This window comes from Bolinopsis microptera, chromosome 11 (assembly GCF_026151205.1).
Source record: "Bolinopsis microptera isolate Bmic1 chromosome 11, MBARI_Bmic_1.0, whole genome shotgun sequence".
Lineage (NCBI taxonomy): Eukaryota > Metazoa > Ctenophora > Tentaculata > Lobata > Bolinopsidae > Bolinopsis > Bolinopsis microptera.
Genome location: NC_087082.1, coordinates 9154891 through 9173014, shown reverse-complemented (window position 1 = coordinate 9173014; position 18124 = coordinate 9154891). Strand labels below are relative to the sequence as shown.

The 18124-nt window shown below is 36.8% G+C and overlaps 1 protein-coding gene across 10 annotated transcripts in view; it reads right to left on the bottom strand.

The window, feature by feature from the left end:
• Nucleotides 1-15101, bottom strand: part of LOC134823034 (sialidase-like) — a 36794-nt gene extending 21693 nt beyond the window's left edge. For 2 of the 10 annotated variants that reach the window (XM_063834356.1, XM_063834358.1), the window contains exons 1-11: nt 14877-15095; nt 14560-14724; nt 13968-14308; nt 13648-13778; nt 13395-13531; nt 12500-12586; nt 11467-11599; nt 11303-11323; nt 8786-8965; nt 3803-3894; nt 3210-3362 (exon numbers count right to left, since the gene is read on the bottom strand). In XM_063834356.1, coding sequence (XP_063690426.1) covers nt 3210-3362; nt 3803-3894; nt 8786-8965; nt 11303-11323; nt 11467-11599; nt 12500-12586; nt 13395-13531; nt 13648-13778; nt 13968-14308; nt 14560-14724; nt 14877-15008 — 1572 coding nt within the window. In that variant the 5' untranslated portion in view covers nt 15009-15095. Of the gene's footprint in view, nt 1-3209; nt 3363-3802; nt 3895-8785; nt 8969-11302; nt 11324-11466; nt 11600-12499; nt 12587-13394; nt 13532-13647; nt 13779-13967; nt 14309-14559; nt 14725-14876 lie in introns of all 10 variants that reach the window. The other 8 variants (XM_063834357.1, XM_063834359.1, XM_063834361.1 and 5 more) reach the window with 6 other exon arrangements.
• Nucleotides 15102-18124: the final 3023 nt, after the last annotated feature.

The following is an 18124-nucleotide window of genomic DNA, read 5'->3' as shown; positions in this document are numbered from 1 at the left end:
GAAGGTGATACTGTGGCATATGCAACACGACCTTAATATCGCTAAAGACATCAACAAACGACAATTTGGCTTTAAAAAGGGATGTTCAACCGAAGCAGCCCTTCATAAAGTTACTCACACCATCGAGCGCAGGATAGCTAAGAAGGGATATGTCTTAGGAGTCTTTCTAGATATAGAGGGAGCTTTTGATAATGTCTCTTTCAAGGCTATTTCTGACGCTATCAAGACCACGAAAGTGGACCCGGCCACAGCACAATGGATCATCAACATGGTAACTAACAGATTCATCACATTAAATCATAAGGATAAGTCGAAAAGGGTTCGGATCCGGAGAGGGTGCCCCCAAGGTGGCATCCTTTCCCCTTTCCTTTGGAACCTGGTAGTCGATGATCTCCTGGCCTACACCGCAAGAGACATACCAGGTTATCTGCAAGCTTTTGCAGATGATCTGCTTTCTCTAGCGGAGGGGAATGATTTAGACATCATCTGGAACAGAACACGCAAAACCATCAACACAATAGAAAAATGGTGCCAAACCAAAGATCTATCCATAAGCGCACTCAAAACACAAATAGTCATGTTTACCTGGAATAAGAAATGGACACTTAGACCTGTGGTGGTGGGTAACACCACTATAGGTCTATCCAAATCTGCCAAATTCCTAGGAGTGACCCTCGACAGCAAGCTCAATTTCAATGAACATATCACCAATACCACCAAAAAAGCTACGGCATCCCTTATGCAATGTAGAAGAGCTGTCGGCCCCACTTGGGGTATGAGCCCTAAAACATGCAAATGGATGTACACCGCTGTCATCAGACCTATTCTATCATACTGCTGTAGTATATGGATTAGGGCAACCCAAACAGACACCAACGCGAGGAAGTTCAAACGAGTTCAGGCATTGGCATTGAGAATGATGTCTGGTGCCATGCCTAGTACTCCCTTCATCGCACTGAACCACCTCACTAACACTCCAGATATCATACTTTTCCTGAGAGGTGAAGCAGCAAAGGGCACAGCCAGGCTTCAAGCATATGGAAGCCTAACCCTCGAAACTATCGCCCCCAGAAAAGGTACCATCACAACTCACACCACTATCAACAAACAATTCATGGTAGACCTCAACATACCACCCAAAGCAGAGAGAGACCTATCTATACCAACCATGATGCTTGAACGACGCTTCACGGTCACCACTCCTGGAGCTGACAACATTGAATATAGAGGCTCACTCCAAAACACCATCGACAACATCCCCAGTGAAACCATCACCTGCTACACAGACGGGTCACGCACAGACTCAGGTAGCGGGGCTGGTTATATTATCACCACAGACAACAACAACACTACACTAGATGAAAGATCATTCAAGCTTCCTGATTATTGCACCGTTTATCAAACTGAACTCACTGCCATCATCGAAGCTTGTAAATATCTATCAACTTACACAAACACACATATCATCATATGGTCAGACAGTCTCTCCTCTATTCAAGCTATATCCTCACCTTCAACGAGGAGTAGAACCACTAGAGACTGCTACGACACCCTCAATACACTCGGATCCACTAACACCTTAGAGATCAGATGGATAGCAGCACACATCGGATTGTGGGGTAATGAAAAAGCAGACGAGCTGGCCAAAAATGGCACAACCAGTGAATCCACTTTGAATTGCCCAATTCCACAATCTTACATCAAACGCCTGATCAACGACAAAGTCACAAAACTTAATCAAGAATCATGGATTACTAATGGTCCCAGACACACTAAACTGACACTTGGACATAAAAACATCAACATCATCAAAAATCTCAACACTACACTCAGCAACAACAGACAAAATTACAGAACTGCAGTGCACCTCATCACGGGACATTGTGGCCTCAACAAACACCTACACACCATCCACAAATCAGACACAAGTGCTTGTCCAAAATGCGGCGACGGAGAGGAGACTGTCTCACACTTTCTCGGACAGTGCCCGGCTATTGCCCAAATAAGAGGTCAATATTTCCGGGACTACTACCTCTCTGTCAATGACATATTCGACAACCAACACATCTCCACCATTGTCAACTTTACAAACCACACTAAACGCTTAGTGGTGCCGGAGGAGTTGGACCAGACAGGTGTAACATAGCGACTACTTTAACGCCGTCTTGTTTCGCCCCTCTCTTCCACACTCAACCACTAATTAAGCGTTTATCTATAACACACCCCACAACACTTACCATCATCCGTGATTACACATCTTGATTCCGCTGGCATCCTCCCACAGGACTGCCATACCCCAGAGGTAGGCAAAGCATCCATATGCTATCCTCTCGTGGGCCAACCAGGCCCAGCCTCTCTTTAAAAAAAAAAAAAAAAAAAAAAACGTTCAAATTCGCCCAAATTCAGTAATTAGTGATCTAAGTTCTTGCCTTAAATCATCGCTTATATTTGATATTCTTCTTCAAACTTCCTAAGCAGTGGAGAGATCACTAGAATTGGTAGTAGGAGTTTTATATGAACTCGTGTAACACGTGGTGTAACACGTGGTGTAACACGTGGTGTAACACGTGGTGTAACACGTGGTGTAACACGTGGTGTAACACGTGGTGACACATTTACATGATGACCTGGTATTATGGTTGGTACTGAGGTTGGTACTGGAGATAACTTGGCAACGTTTCCAGAATCAATATGATATAATTCGCCAATTCGGCTACCCAGGTTTCTATCCAGGTCAAGGTGATTGAATATATCAGTTTACCAATCGATTAAAAGGAGTGAGTTCATCAGTGGTATTGTTTAGTGAGTTAAGAACCAGGAAACAAAAGGGGCGCGCACACGTGTGACAGGGTTAAACATCTACAAATAAAGTGCTTTACTTTTGTATACATTACATTGTTAACCCGAGTATTGTAATTTAGTCATATTAATTTCTGCTTTTTGTTCATACAATCAATTTTGTTATTAATAATTTCGGTTGATAACAATCAGTTTCATCAACAGATGTTTGACAGGTTTGTACGTGTTTCAATCAAATATGACGATTACATTTTCAAATAGAGTGGAACATGGCACAGTTTTCCTAACAATCTAGAACACGTACTAATCACAACAACAGCTCTCTGTAGTAGATCACCCTCTGCAGTATCTGGATCACGTGTACAATCTCCACATTATAGATCTGACATGTACCGTGGCACAGTAATTACGTGGTACGATGGCGAGGCCAGCTCGTCACGTGACATTGCCATCATACAGGAAGGCGCTAGAAAGTTGGATGGTTTCCAAATTTGAATGTTCATCAGTCCGGCAACCGTAGATCGTCGCATCTTGACGTGTCCCAATAACGCTCCTTCATCAATCTTTTTAAGGAAAAGATGCATGCTTTTACATTATATGAAGAAACGTAATATATATTATATGCTAGAGACGTATAATGTTTGAAACCTAATGAACATCGTGCAACAGATAAAATAACAGAAGTATAGGAATAAGGGGGGGGGGGGGGGGGGGGGGGGGGGGGGGGGGGGGGGGTTGGGGGTGACACGTGACACGAGTATAATAATAATAAGACAGACACAGCACACCTAACTATCAAAAAGAATGTGCACGAATAAAAATACTAACAAAGTACATATTATATCGTAATGGATTTCATATAATGTTACCTGCAGTCGTTTTGAAGCGAATGAAAGGTGATTTGTGATAATATTGAAACTTTGACAGATGATATTGGAGCTGTAGTGGGTGACTAGGTGATGGTTACAGGTGATGTTGAGGTGTTACAGGTGACAGTAAATACCTGTAGCTCATGGTCTGGGGGTGTCGGAGGGAGGGGTCGTTCTCTGTTCTTATGAGTCCCTCCTTTGCTGGGCTCTCCCACTGTTTTATGCACTGAAAACATTTACTGGTTTTACTTATGGTAGGTATATTCTGAAAATGATATGATTGTACAAACTATTATGATAGGTCTGTTAAATGCAAAATCGACTAAAATTTAAATTATTTTTATCATAATGTAATATCCAGAATCCAGATTACCAAAATGATAACTTAAGTGTGAAATATATATAATATATTCTGGATTATGGAACTCTGTGCTTATCAATTTATGTACTATTTATACGATGTTCCCTGATGCTTTTGCAATGTGCGTGGTAGAATTATTGTAGATTCTGGATGTAACACGAATAAAAGTTGGAGCTTGACCTAAACATAGTTCAATTCTTTGGAACCACATCATTGTTGATAGGTTGCGTTGAGTCCAATTATCACAAAGCTATATGCGCCGGTCATTTTTATCCGGTTATTTTTATTCCTACATATGCGTGGTGAAATTGTAATTTCTGGATGATTTATCCAACTATATGAAAGTCGTTACTTGGCCCTGAACATCGTTCCCTTCGTTTGAAACCATGTTATTGTTGATAGGTTGCGTAGATATCGATTATGGAAAAGTTATGCTTCGGTTATTTTCATCTTCTATGGGTTTGTTAGTGTCCCTAGGCCAGCCACTATACACTCCGATATCACAAGCTCAAACTTCTTTTTCCTAAATCTAAGCGTTGATGACCACAATTGAATTATTATACTTTTTCCATTTGTCTAAAATTAGAATAGCTTATAATTTACCCAATGACCATTCATTTTTAGAAAAAAAAGAAAGAAATACAAATCAAGAGAAGTACATAAACCCACGCAAAATATAAAAGTTATGTAACTGTATTTATTTGGTATGCCATAAGGATCGGAATCTGTCAAGATTGGAGACAAATTTCACATGGAAAGTGGAAACATATTATGACAGTCAAACGATAAAGGAGAAATACTAATTCAGACAGTTCATTTTAAAGATATAATAACAAATATACCTCCTTTTAGTTTTCACAAAATAGACATGAATTCGAATAATAATCGAACGAATATCATTATATTCGATCATCTTAACAATCACATTATTTCCTTTAAAAATGTTAAAAATCAATCATCTTAATCAAATTTGCTCCTGGCATTTTATTGTTCATCGATCCTTTTTACCGATCATTTAAAATAGAAATGAATTCGAATATCAATAGAACGAATATCATTATTGTCAATCTTCTTAAGTTCTTCAAAAAAACAATCACCTTTTTTTTCCCTTTTTCTCTTTAAAAAAATTTAAAAACTATCATCTTAATCAAATTTTCTCCAGTTCAGGCTTTTCATTGTTCATCGATCATTTTGACCAATCATCTTAAATCGATACTTTTTTTACTTTTTGTAAATTAAAAAAACCAAACATCTTAATCAATTTTGCCCCACGTAGATCGTAGGGCAATAATTTTAATCACTCATCTTAATCATTGAAAATTTAAATGTTCGCCTAAATCAGAGTTATAAAACGAAAATGATCACTTAATGTGGGAAGAGGATGGAGATCAAATGTATAAAGTAGTTCTGATCAGATTTCTGTATATCCTCGTCTTCTTTGAGCCAGATGACAAACTTTTCCATAGATGGTGAGTGGTAGAAGGAGAACTTTTTCTATGTAGTTTCTGTACCGTGCTCTCATTTCCGGTTTACGCAGGATCAGGATGGTTGGGAACAGTGCTGCGTTCATCAGAGGAAGTGTGAATTGTAACATTACACAGATCATGGGTACTGGCAATACGTTGAAAATATACATCATCAAGGGGTATGTCATAATATAGTACAAAGAGACGCTACTCAAATACAGTAACGAGATTAGAAACATTGTTAAGTTAACTTGGTTTGCAGTGTTCAGCTGTGGGTTTTCGTGACCTCCAAAGGCTTTCTTTATATAGATCATCTGAAGAACCATGCATACAAGCACGATCAAGCAAGGCAGACCAAACTGAACTAAAGCCACAACTATCTGCATGATAGTTATAATAAAAGTTGCTGCGCCATCAGACAATGCAAAATAACGCACCATCAAATCTGTTACAAGTCTTGTTGTGCCTCGTCCAATTGTTTCTATTTCAGGTATAACGTTCCATGGACCCATCATAACACCACATTTTGGGCTATCATTAACACTAGTTATGAAATCATTCCAGGCCGAAACATCAATAATGCACAGGACCAGGAGAATGGACGGGTAAATGAAGAGGACTATTTTCAAAAGTCGGTTATTCTGCGTGTAAAATGGACGCATTATGTTAATAGTCTTCACAACCGTTAGCACAAGAACACAAAACGTCGAAGTAACGTAGCAGAGTACACCAAACTTTTACAGACCACAAATGTCCAAGTATGCATCCTCATAGAAGGGTCCTTCAAACACAGTAGTGATATTGAGCCTCGTCCTATCTCAAAACACGCACTTCCAATGTCCACAGCACCAATCAGAATGAAGAATCGGCAAGAAATCCTTCTCCAGTCCTTGTGGTAATCATATATGATCACGGAGTTCTGGATAATAATATAAAGAGCTGTACTAATATTGAGTGGGGATATATACTGATACCCCCATAAATGACCGTCCACGACTACAGAGGTACTGGGAGGCGAGTTAGCAGTAGTCATATTATTTGTCCAGATCATTGTTCTGCAGGGTAACTTTACGAGGATTTGGAGGGAAAGAACTAACTACACAATCCCGAAATGAACTGCGGAAAAATACTAGGTAACTTGCTCTTTTGTATCAAATTATCTCTGACGAAGATAATGCACTGTGAGAATCTTACTTATAGTAGCTACAGTGACTTTTGGATTGTTGCGACTTTATTTCCTATATTATTGTATCAAATTTATTATTAGGAACATAATACGCCATGGGAAATTCACTTATAGTAGCTACAATGAGTTCTGGATTCTCGTGACTTTATTTCCTATTAGAATTATTTATTTTTTATTATTTCTAATACAATGGCTTTAAGAAAAAAATGGGTAAAATAGGTCCTCGCTGTTTTACAAAGATCCAATGTTGAATGTTAGCATCTAACGTGAGCGTGAAAGATGATATAAGCTTTAAATACTTTTACATCTTTTAATTGATTTTAGATAGTTGTCCGTCTGGCAGAACTTTGGGATGTTATTTTACCATCGAAGAGTTAGAATACAGTTTTATATATTATGGGTTGAACAAGTAGTCTATAATGCAAGGCATATTGTGATTTAACCCTCTATAGGTTAGCCCGAATAGCAAAGGTTGTTAAAAAGCTATTCCAAATAAAGACAGGGATAATAAAATTAGAACTGCAAATTTGACGAAAAAATTACTTTTTACAAAGACCTCATATATATATATTCGGTCAATTTGATGTTAGAAGTCAGATATTGTTTAGAAATTACTGCTTCTATACCGCAAATCTGGACTAAGATTATTTGATTAAGGGTATTAAATCGGTTTTGGACAGCATAATACATTTTGTAACCCGAGTTAAAAAGTCGTGAATCTAACCTACCGGAGGTTACAAAGAAAAGAAGATGCAATTCAATTTTCAGAACAGATCTTTTAAATAGGGCACACAACAGAGGACTTCTAAATTACCATTGTCTTTGTCACATTTCTCACGTTTGTTATAATATCATAATTTACCTGCCTAGTGAAGCTAGATTTAAATACAGAGTATGAACGTCGCCACACTAACTCTACTAACTGTCCTTCTGTGGGGACTACTTGGAGTGGTTAAAACAAGGACTATCGAGCGTGCAGAGAAGATGGAGCCAAGAACCACCTGGCACCTAGCCATGAACCTGAACCCCAGTGATGGTCACATGATGAGCTATACTGTAGGGTGGACAGATGATGTTTTCATTGGAACCCACGCTGAGGCTCTAACTAATGATTATCTGAACAGACTGGTCTGGAGACACCCAGTAAGCTACATAGCAATAGTTAGACACCATGCAGGGGAGGTGGACGCAGTGAAAGTGTTCCGGTTCAAGGAGAGTGATAGATCTATGCTGTCGAGGTTCAATGCAACAGATCCAGGGAGGGAGGTTGTTACTGAGGGAGGTCCGCTACAGGTAAGTGTCAGTAACCACGCTCAGAACATGGATGAAGATACCATATTTTCAGTGGGAGGAGATCTAGCATTTAACTGGATCTACACAAATAACGGACACCGGGTAGTGATGACAGGAGGTCACCTGTCTACAGTGGATAGTAACGACGACAAAACAAGAGGTTTAGGAAATGACTTGCAGTGCAATCCTAAAACTGGGGTTTCAATCAAAAAGTGGGCAAGTGAAGTTCTGAACATAGCAAGTGGATATTTCTATCTACTAGGAACCGATTTTGGAGCCGGGTGGAAGGAGTTGGGAAGAAGTGGCCGTGGTTCGTTTGGGAACTACGCTATATTCGTGTCGGAGGAAGCAAACTCATTTCCGGGTCCCGGATACAAGCTGGGTCTTACAGTTGAGGCGGAGAGCAAACCGTGGTTTGACTGGCACGGAGGGGACATGTGAAGTTACAAACTGTGGTTTGACTGGCACGGAGGGGAAGTTATTTGGAGTGGTTGGTATATATTATATTGAGCGTGAGAGACTTGGAACATTCCAGATTATTGTTTAAATAGTGCAGTTAATCAGTGGTTTCATAATGCAGTTTTGTGGTTTAAAACTTTATGAGACTGCTCATCATATTAGATCCTTTGTAAGTTTTGAAATAAAGTATTTTAAGCATCTATTCTACCCTTTAAAGCAATTATGTCATATTTGGAATTTGAAAAATGGATAGCCTCGGAGTGTAGTACTAACAATTTATATTCTTAATATAATCTAACAACTTGAATACATTAGTAACAACAAAACATCAAAACATAAAAACAGCACATACTGGGTAAGGTAGGTAGAGGCCTAGCCGTGTTCACGGTGTGTTTGTTGATATTCTCCAAGCTCTTTGAGAGTGTTTGTCCCTTCACCAAGCTCCCTCCTCCTCCACCGTGATGTTTACTATCTTTGTGGCTATCTTTGTGGCTTTTCTTCAGAGTCAGGTTACTTAGCAGCTTGTCTACTCCTGCTGTAAACAGGGTATTACTTGAACGTACTGTGGAGGATATAGTGTTATTGTTATTACAGTGGTAGTGAGATACGGAGAGTGCTTACATTTCTGAGATATGTTACCTGTCTTAGCCCGTTAAATTAATTAATTAATTTTCAGTTGTGTAAGTTGAACTTTTGCAAAGATGATATGAACAGCTGCACTTGGCCCAACATTCAACCACATCTCTCACATTCCACGTGTAATCTAATTAAACATTCTACACTGCTCCAAAACACGTGATTACTTCACTTAATTAAGTGCTAGGATTACAGTAAAACACGATCTTGGCACCCGGAACAGTCAAACTGCACAAAATATTCTGAATTCACAAAATATTTGATGTAGAGCTTCCCTCGGTCCGGGGTGTGCCAAACACTAAACAGTGAGCTCTAATATATAAATGTGTAGGCAGGCACTTAAATAGCACGGCACATACCTATGTTTTCATGACAAATTGCCAAGATAAACTATTTTCTCTGGTATTCAAAAAGTGTGAAAGTACATCGCGAATGTTAGCATTACTTGACGTGTATTTACACCGGGAGATCAATCACTTCCTGGTGTTTAAACCTGATCACGTGACAAAATACTCCAATCTGATTGGCCTGCTCGACATTTCCGACAAAATGAGTCTAAATACACAACACATGATGTGGTGCTCACTGCTCGCCACATTGGAGTGGGGAACAACCCAGCACAGTACAGGATAGTACCCTAGTGTATACTGTATACTGTACTTCACTGGTATTACTATTTATATTGGTAATAATACAGTGCTTTAGATATACTATTATACTTTACTGTATAAGTAAGTACTATTGTACTTTACTGTAGAAGTAAGTACTACCTCAATATTTATACCATTGGTGCAAGGTAATGTGTTTCAGCTAGATAATAGTGCCCGATTGTATATACTATACAGTGCTACTGCATTGTATAAACTATACAGTGCTACTGCATTGTATAAACTATACAGTGCTACTGCATTGTATACATTATACAGTGCTACTGCACACTGGTTGAGACGTACTAAAATTCACTGCTACTCTGATATTTGAAAAGCGTAATGTGGTTCAGCTGATCGCACGGTAGAGTTTGGAATTGGCCACATTACATCTTAATTCACTTTAAACGAGAAATGTGAAGAATGTGAGAAATGTGCCTTCTCCCAGACTAGCTGACTCAGTGTCTTGATTATTTAAGTTGCAAGTGTGATTTCCCGTGTTGGTGCAAAATACGAGAGATCATGTGTTGTGTAGTGAATGTGCTGATACACTTCACTGTTTGCTGAAATCTACTCTGTTATTTTATCTGGTATAGATATATGATATCTGCATCTCAGAAATAGGTACATTGTCATTTTCAAGTCCATTCACACATTCATTTAAATGTTTAATGTGAAGTAAGATTTTTAGAGTAGTGATCATATCTTCAAATTCTTGGGCTGATAAAATAAAACTGGTATAATAAAGTTCTGACTTCTGTGAAACTTAAATGTGGGCTGGAGTTATGTTTCTACAAATTTGTATAACTCATATTATGTAATTAACCTAATGGGCACTGAGTGCTGCGTGTTGTGGTTTAATTAACTGTGTGGATTGGTTCCAAATTCTTTAATTACTTACAAATTTACATGTGAAAAATTCAAAATGTTTGCCATGAGATGACGTCATTGTTTGATTGTCCCAGATAAAAGTTAATGATACTTACAGGTAAAGTGTCGACAACTTGATGACTGATAGAAAACATATAATCAGCGATCGAAACCCTTAAAATTAAAATGAATTATTATCTAATAAGAATTAATATGCACATCAAAGTACAGAATAATGCAAATTTGTTGTCAAATAGTTGGCAGAATTGCGTAACGGATGAGCTAATGGTGACACAACATTCCAAACTTTAAAACATTTATCCCACTTTCTTTTAAACCTACACCAGAGTGGCAACAACTACCACTTTTTACACAATTTACATGTATATTAGTGAGTGAAAACTACCACTTTTTACACTATTTACATGTATATTAGTGAGTGAAAACTACCACTTTTTACACTATTTACATGTATATTAGTGAGTGAAAACTTTAATTACCCTCCTGAACCTCTCAACTTCCAGTATGTAATCTACATAATTCTCACAGTTTTACAGATAACTAATTATCCACAACCTGATATGCTAAGAATGTGTGCTCAGCTGCCCCACTTAATAATATGTACAGTGAAAGTGCTTAGTACAAAACACATTATAAATAACGGACAATAATTATAATATGATAGTACACGGCACTACAGGAGGTATTTAACTTACGCAGTAGGAACAGATCAAGTCCTGAATATTTCATCAAATAAAGATTGGTATTTTAAATGATGTCCCCTAAGTTTAATTATGTAGTTCTTATGTTACAAGTGGTTTAAGTGTTAACTATAAAATGTTAAATCTGTTAGACATGTACAAACAGTATAATGATTTACCAGCTGTTTTCTTCTTCTTTTTATCGGAATGAGGAGTGCCTAATTTCTTGGTTTTACTGATAGCTTCAGACGCCCTTGCATACTCAAGACCCTCGTCAAGCATCACCACTTCTGATGCGTCTTTGGAGGACTTCTGTGGTGGGTATTATATTAGGACGCAATGAAACTATACATATGTAAGTAAACATTTAAAAATTGTTCAAAATTACGGTGAACGTATAATGAACTAGTTTAAAGTATATTTTTTAGGGAAAAATACTGTGAAACAATGACACCCGGCCTGCAATTAAAGTTAGCATATCCAATTGATGGCGCTTAATAGTTAATAACTGTACATATCCAACTGATAACTGTGATATTACTCAACAAATACCCAGTTTTTATATGCATTTTTTTACAAATTTTGTTTCTTCAATTCAAAAATTTTGAATTAATTTAATAATCCTCACTCCAGTTCTGCTCTCCCACAAGCTACTCAACAAACAACTATCTCAAGCTCAAGTTGGTAGGCGTGAGACTGATTATATTATCTCTGAGAAGTTCATATTACTAATTAATCTACTCTCTCAGAATTTTACAGGGATTGTTCAAAGATTGCCATTGAATTATATACTTTCTAACTTTGAGAGCAGTTCTTTCTAAGTTAGGTAACACTTTCTAGTAAAAACATAAAATAGTTAAAAAATAATCCGAACTTAAATGTGCTCGTCAAACTGTGAAACAATGACACCCGACCTGCAATTAAAGTTAGCAAACCCAATTGACGGCGCTTTGTTATAATCTATTATAAGTATTCTTGCAGTACTCTGTCCAAATTATTGTCCGAAATATACTACAATCTTAAAATGTGACCAACAACTGATAACTGTGATATTACTCAACAAATACCCAGTTTTTATATTATATGCATAATATACAGGGTGAAGAATAAGGATATCTACCGGGTTGTATGATCTTATGATGAACCAGTTACAGTTCTACAGTATGAACCCTAAAATTATCAACGCTTCGGCAAAATGTAAAGAAATGTAACCTTTTTTAGCGCAGGTTTAGCTGGAGGAATGGTAGAGGTTGGCGTGGGAGGGTTAAAGTAATCGTGGTCACTCCTCCTCTTATTTTCCTGCAAAGTGAAACTTTCATTAAATTTGATTCAGAAATACTCGTGGCCACTGTTACAAATTTTAACAGTTTGTATTAAGTTTAAGACGATAGAATTCCAGGAAGCATTAAAAGTAAGGTATGTTGACTATGTATTATCAAACGTAAGGTAGTAATAAAATATGTTAGCGTGTAATAAATATTTGGATATATAGTATGAAAAGTTAGGTTGTAAGGTGTTCATAAACTTTATAAAGATTGAAGAGTACACCACAGTCCACAATCTTATCAATAGTGAAATACACATTCCATGTTAACATACAAATATACCAGCTCCTCTTGACTCCCCAAGTATTGGCACAGTAAACACCATAAATATTGACGCTGCTCGGGGGGATGTATTCCCAAAGTTTGTGCATGTCAGCACACGATGTAAACCTCCGCCTCGAGCTCTTCTCTCCCGACCCTCGCTTTTCTAATCTACAGACCACTCAAGACATACATGTCAAGTTCTAATTATATTACGAATGGAGTGAGAGCCAGCGCGCAGTATTGCTCAACTTTGTAGTTTACTTATATATATGACAAGGAAAGGAGAAAGGTTATTTATAGTGAGGAGTAATCTATACTTAGAACTTTGGAATGGAACACTGAACAGAAATCTGTGTTGTTCCTATGTAGATGTTTAAAAGGGTTTTTAGTTGTGACTTCAGTAATGCTAGTGTTGAAATGTTGAGAGAATATTGAAAGTGATACGGTAGTGTTAAAGGTGTGAAATAAGATAAGATCATCGCAAGTTAAAAAAACTTTATTATTTAAGTTAAACTAACTGTGTTTTGTGTAATAGCACTGGGAGGGACCATGTAGATATCAGATTCATCGTCTAAGTGTGAGTTTGGGGAGTGAGGGGATGTGTGGGGACCCTGTTTCTGTGGAATGGACGGTGGGCTTTCTCTTCTAGCACTTTCTGAAAAGAATGCGTTTTGAAAACAAGTTGGACGTTGGTGCAAATTTGCGATCAGTCTGAATGAAATACTCAAAGCACCGTAACATTCGGAAAATTCAGTGTTTTGAAAAGTTAACCTTGCTGTGAAGAAGATATTCCTGAATCATTCGATCTGATTGATTCAGATGAAACTTTGGTTGAATGTAGGGACTCATTGCTTCTGTTCGTTGGGTAGATTTGGGAGGAGCATGATTTCATTGATTCGTTACTGTAAAGTATATTAGTTACATCATACATGAAACACTGAATAGTACTGGTTGAAGCCGCTTGGTAACGAATATAATAAACATGCTATTTGGGTAAAAATAGGAATCATAGCATGGTTCCCGCCATAAATCAAACCTTCCTAACACTAATGATAAACACAATATGCAATAGAAAAGCATAAGATCCAAACCTGGAATTGTTCGGAGCTCCACTATCATATGCTTCGTGAGATGGGACTTCGTCGTAATCAGCCCCAACTTCATCCTCAGCAATCTCACTGTAATCGGTAACTCCACCAGGTGCGTCCATATCCATATACTCACTGGTTTGGTGCTGAAGAACAACTTTGACCGGTGAAGCAGGGTAGTTGATTCTCCTTGGTTCTGGTGTACGTTTAGGAGAAGGTTGGAGATGAGTGAGTGATCCTTTGTTCAGATCTTTCAATGCTGCAGCTGAGGTGTTCATGTATATTTCCTCTTCTTCATTGCTTCCTTGCATATTCTGGTAGTCTGAGTATACATACATATCGTTCTGAAATTGGGGACGGTAACTTTTACTTTCTATTCATAAAATATGTAATTCACCACTAACACAATCAACAAATTGATCAATATTTTGAACGCTCAATATTAACTCGATAACTAAATATTATTTAGTAAATAACTATGGAAAAATTAATAAGGGCACGTCTCTTCAAGGTATATTGAATATTTTGATTGAGTCTAAATGTATTGTAGCAACCCGATCTTAGATTATTTTCATATTGAAAAGTACAATCTTACCCCATCAACTGGACTTTTTGCAGTTTGGTTATTGATGTAAACATTGCTTTGGTTGTTGTGGTTCTTGGGGCTATCATAAATACTTTCTTCATTGTGATTTGCATTCATGGGCTTGACAAGTATCTGAAGATAGTTTGAGGGTGCCACTCCTTTCTTGTCTCCAAGCTGAAATAATTGGTTACATTTTTGAAAATTTACTGAAATCTAAACTGTCATTGCATCATCTAAAACCCCAAAACAATAGAGAAATAATGGTCTTAGACTTGAGTGCAAGCTTCAATAAAAATTTACTGTGCATAATTGTTCAATAGGCTTACCTGACATAGGTGCCATCCATCTTGGAAGTTTTCTTTCAAGACTACAAGAAGATCATTTATCTTGAATGACAATTCGTCCGAATCTTCAGCCTCATTATTATAGAGCGCAAGAGCTTTCAATATTGCTGTCATGTAAATTCTATTCTTTAAGATATGTACAGGCTGTAGGTATTATTAAAAATCATAAGTGGCTTCTTCACCAAACATCTTCTGCATCCTATAAATAAAATACAGTGAGAAATTTTAAAACATGATGCATGTAATTATTGTAATTTTTCATACTAAAATTGGGTTCAGTCATGATATTGTAAAATGCTATAAAATCTATTAATTAATTTATTTACCTTCCGCACTATCTTGCAATGCTTGTGAAACTAGTAGTCTACTAATAGAAATAACACAAAAGTTTTTATTTCTAGTCTTTTGGATATTTATTTTCAACCAATAATTGAAATTTTAAGTCAACCACTTCTAGGTAAAATCCGGATTGGAATAATATTCATGAGTCGCATAGTTGAAATGTTTCTTGGGTAAATTTAAATATTAAATACTTTCAACACTACTATATAACAAATAATTTGATATCATGAATACGATGTTGTCACATTGAAACGTTAAATAATTCCTTTCCTGATAAGCGCCTTTTCCTTGTCGCATCTAACGGGATCAATAGAAATTTAACTAAGAAAACACTTCTAGGTAGTTTGACAAACATTGATACATTGACAAAAATTAACTAAAAAAACTCCTTTTTTGAGATAAGAAGAAGTTGAAGATGAGCCAAAATGTAAAAAAGGAGACACAGTAAAACAATTCGCATTAGATCCAGAGGCGGCTTGTGGGAGCTTGCTGGTGGTTATGTTGGGCGTCTGATCATCGTACTCAGGGGGCGCCTCCCCCTCCCCCAACTGCTGGAGGCTATTTGCCGATGTAATGTGTAACAGGCAACAGCAAACAAAAATGGAAACTTATAAAATTAGTGAAATATAGGACACCACACGTGTATGATCTCAGCCGCACAGTATGATAGCAGATAGCTGGGTGTCAAACAGTATATATAATAATAATTATTATTATAACGCTTTATTTGTATATCGCTTAGGCCGTATAAGCGACCAGAGTCCAAAAAAATGGGGTTGATACAATAAATTAAATCAAGTGATGCAATTGGCAGAGCACAATCGTAAATCATGAGAAATAAAAATCATCTATCCCTTGTAGCTCTTCTCCTCAGGTATCAGGTTACATGCCTTCTTTGCCTTCCCAAGTACACCTCTAACTGATACTAGCACATAGCAGATAGTTCAAATCGCAAGGGTCCTGGATGCCCTGATTGTATAAATTTCCAGTACGTTGATGCGATGATGTGCTTTGTAGCATTTGCAACTAACTATGTGTTGACTACTACACGCTGAGGCGTCCAAACGGGGATTGGACGCCTCAGAACATGATTTCACAAAGATCATGCTTGCGCTTACATTCAAACATTTGAGTAAAATAACAAGCTTTATATTGCGATATTTCCAAATATTTTTTCTTTTTTTAAAAGTAAAAATTATTCAAACAATATACACATAATTGTCACAATGACCCTATATAAAAACAGCCCTTCAAAAAATCTATATATTCCCTATCTCAAATATTGGGAGAAACATTTGAAAATCACCCTTGGCCTTGTGGCTCCAAATTCAAATCTAGACTATCTATATTAACAAAGTTCTTTCTTGCACCTCTGTCTCCCCGGAGAGAAATCACTGTTATTCTTAGGATTTCGAAACCAAGGCGCTTCCTGGTTATTTATAATATAATATATATTATATATATAATTTACTGGGCCGCGCTCAGCCTGTCATCCCGCCAAATCTTTATTCGTTTATGAACATAATAGCCTGGGGTCCCAGGTAAACATTTGCATTTTATTTAGCTTGTATATTACTTCCATGTTTTACAAAAAATAGATGCGGCCACCGCGTCATGCATGCTTAGTGTGCGAAAAATATTACACTTAAACGTGTGTCAATAAGTTTTAAAAATTTATTTTAGAAAATATGTAAGCGCTAAAAATTTGTTTTCCTTGATGCACCGCGCGCATTATCGTTATTTATGCTGCGCTTGCTCAGCTGGCTAGCTTCTTTAAAAAAAGTTTTTTAAAACAAAATTGCCTGAATAATTTCATTAAAAAAGTTGCTATTCACAGTCAAAGTTTATTGTATGATTATATCAAAGTTTATTTTATTTTGATTGAAATTGACGGTGTCAACCTTTCCAGATTTTCATGATTGTTGATTTTAACCTTATTTTAAACGAAAATAGTACATAAATGACAATAAGCATAAAGATGGAAGGACTTCGCCGCTTAATCGACGCGCCTGCGCAAACTATCATTTTTACTTCGCATCGAAGTACTTCGGGATCGCTGCTTTGTTAATTCGCAGAGCAACGCGAACGATTTGGAAGGGTTGACATTATCATTTATCAATCAAGCATAAAGAATAAAATTCGTAATTTCTCTTCAAGGCCGGAGACAGAGTTGCTATAATAGAGAGTCTAAACTTGAACTCAGAGCCACAAGGCCAATACAACTGTGAATTTTAAATAGTTTAGTCAATATTTAGGATTGGGAATTTACTGAATTTTGACGGTTTGATTTTATGTAGGGTCATCGTAATATCATGTGTATATTGTTTGAATACTGTTTATACTTTTTATAAAATTTGTTTTTCATTTATAGAATAAATTGAGGTATCGCCAAGTTTGAATATTTAAAAAACTTCTGTTTAAATGTGGTATGTGTATAGATTTTAAAAAGCCATAATGTTTTGTTGCTTGAAAAGTGGGATCAATTGTTTAGTTATCATATTCTCTTGCTCTTGTACTATGTACAAGGTAAAGTAAAGTAATAAAGTAAAATTTATGACATCACATCATCACACATGTCTACAAACTATCATCGCACTGTGTGAAAAAATATATAATAAATATTTCCCCACCAACATTAATTAATTATCAAATACAATATTTAAAAACAATTTCATCAAAAACATTATCCTATTTTAAAAACTTCTCAGTGGAACAAAGATTTATAAAACGCTTCTTTGCCACATAAGGATGGAACCAAAGATAATTGTTATGTTTCTCTTTATTACTGACATAACTGGCTCCCTCAATTCTTACTAAAACTTCATTAGAAACATTCCAAAAAAAGCAATCATTTGTAATACTTTTAGAAATCATATCTATCTTATATC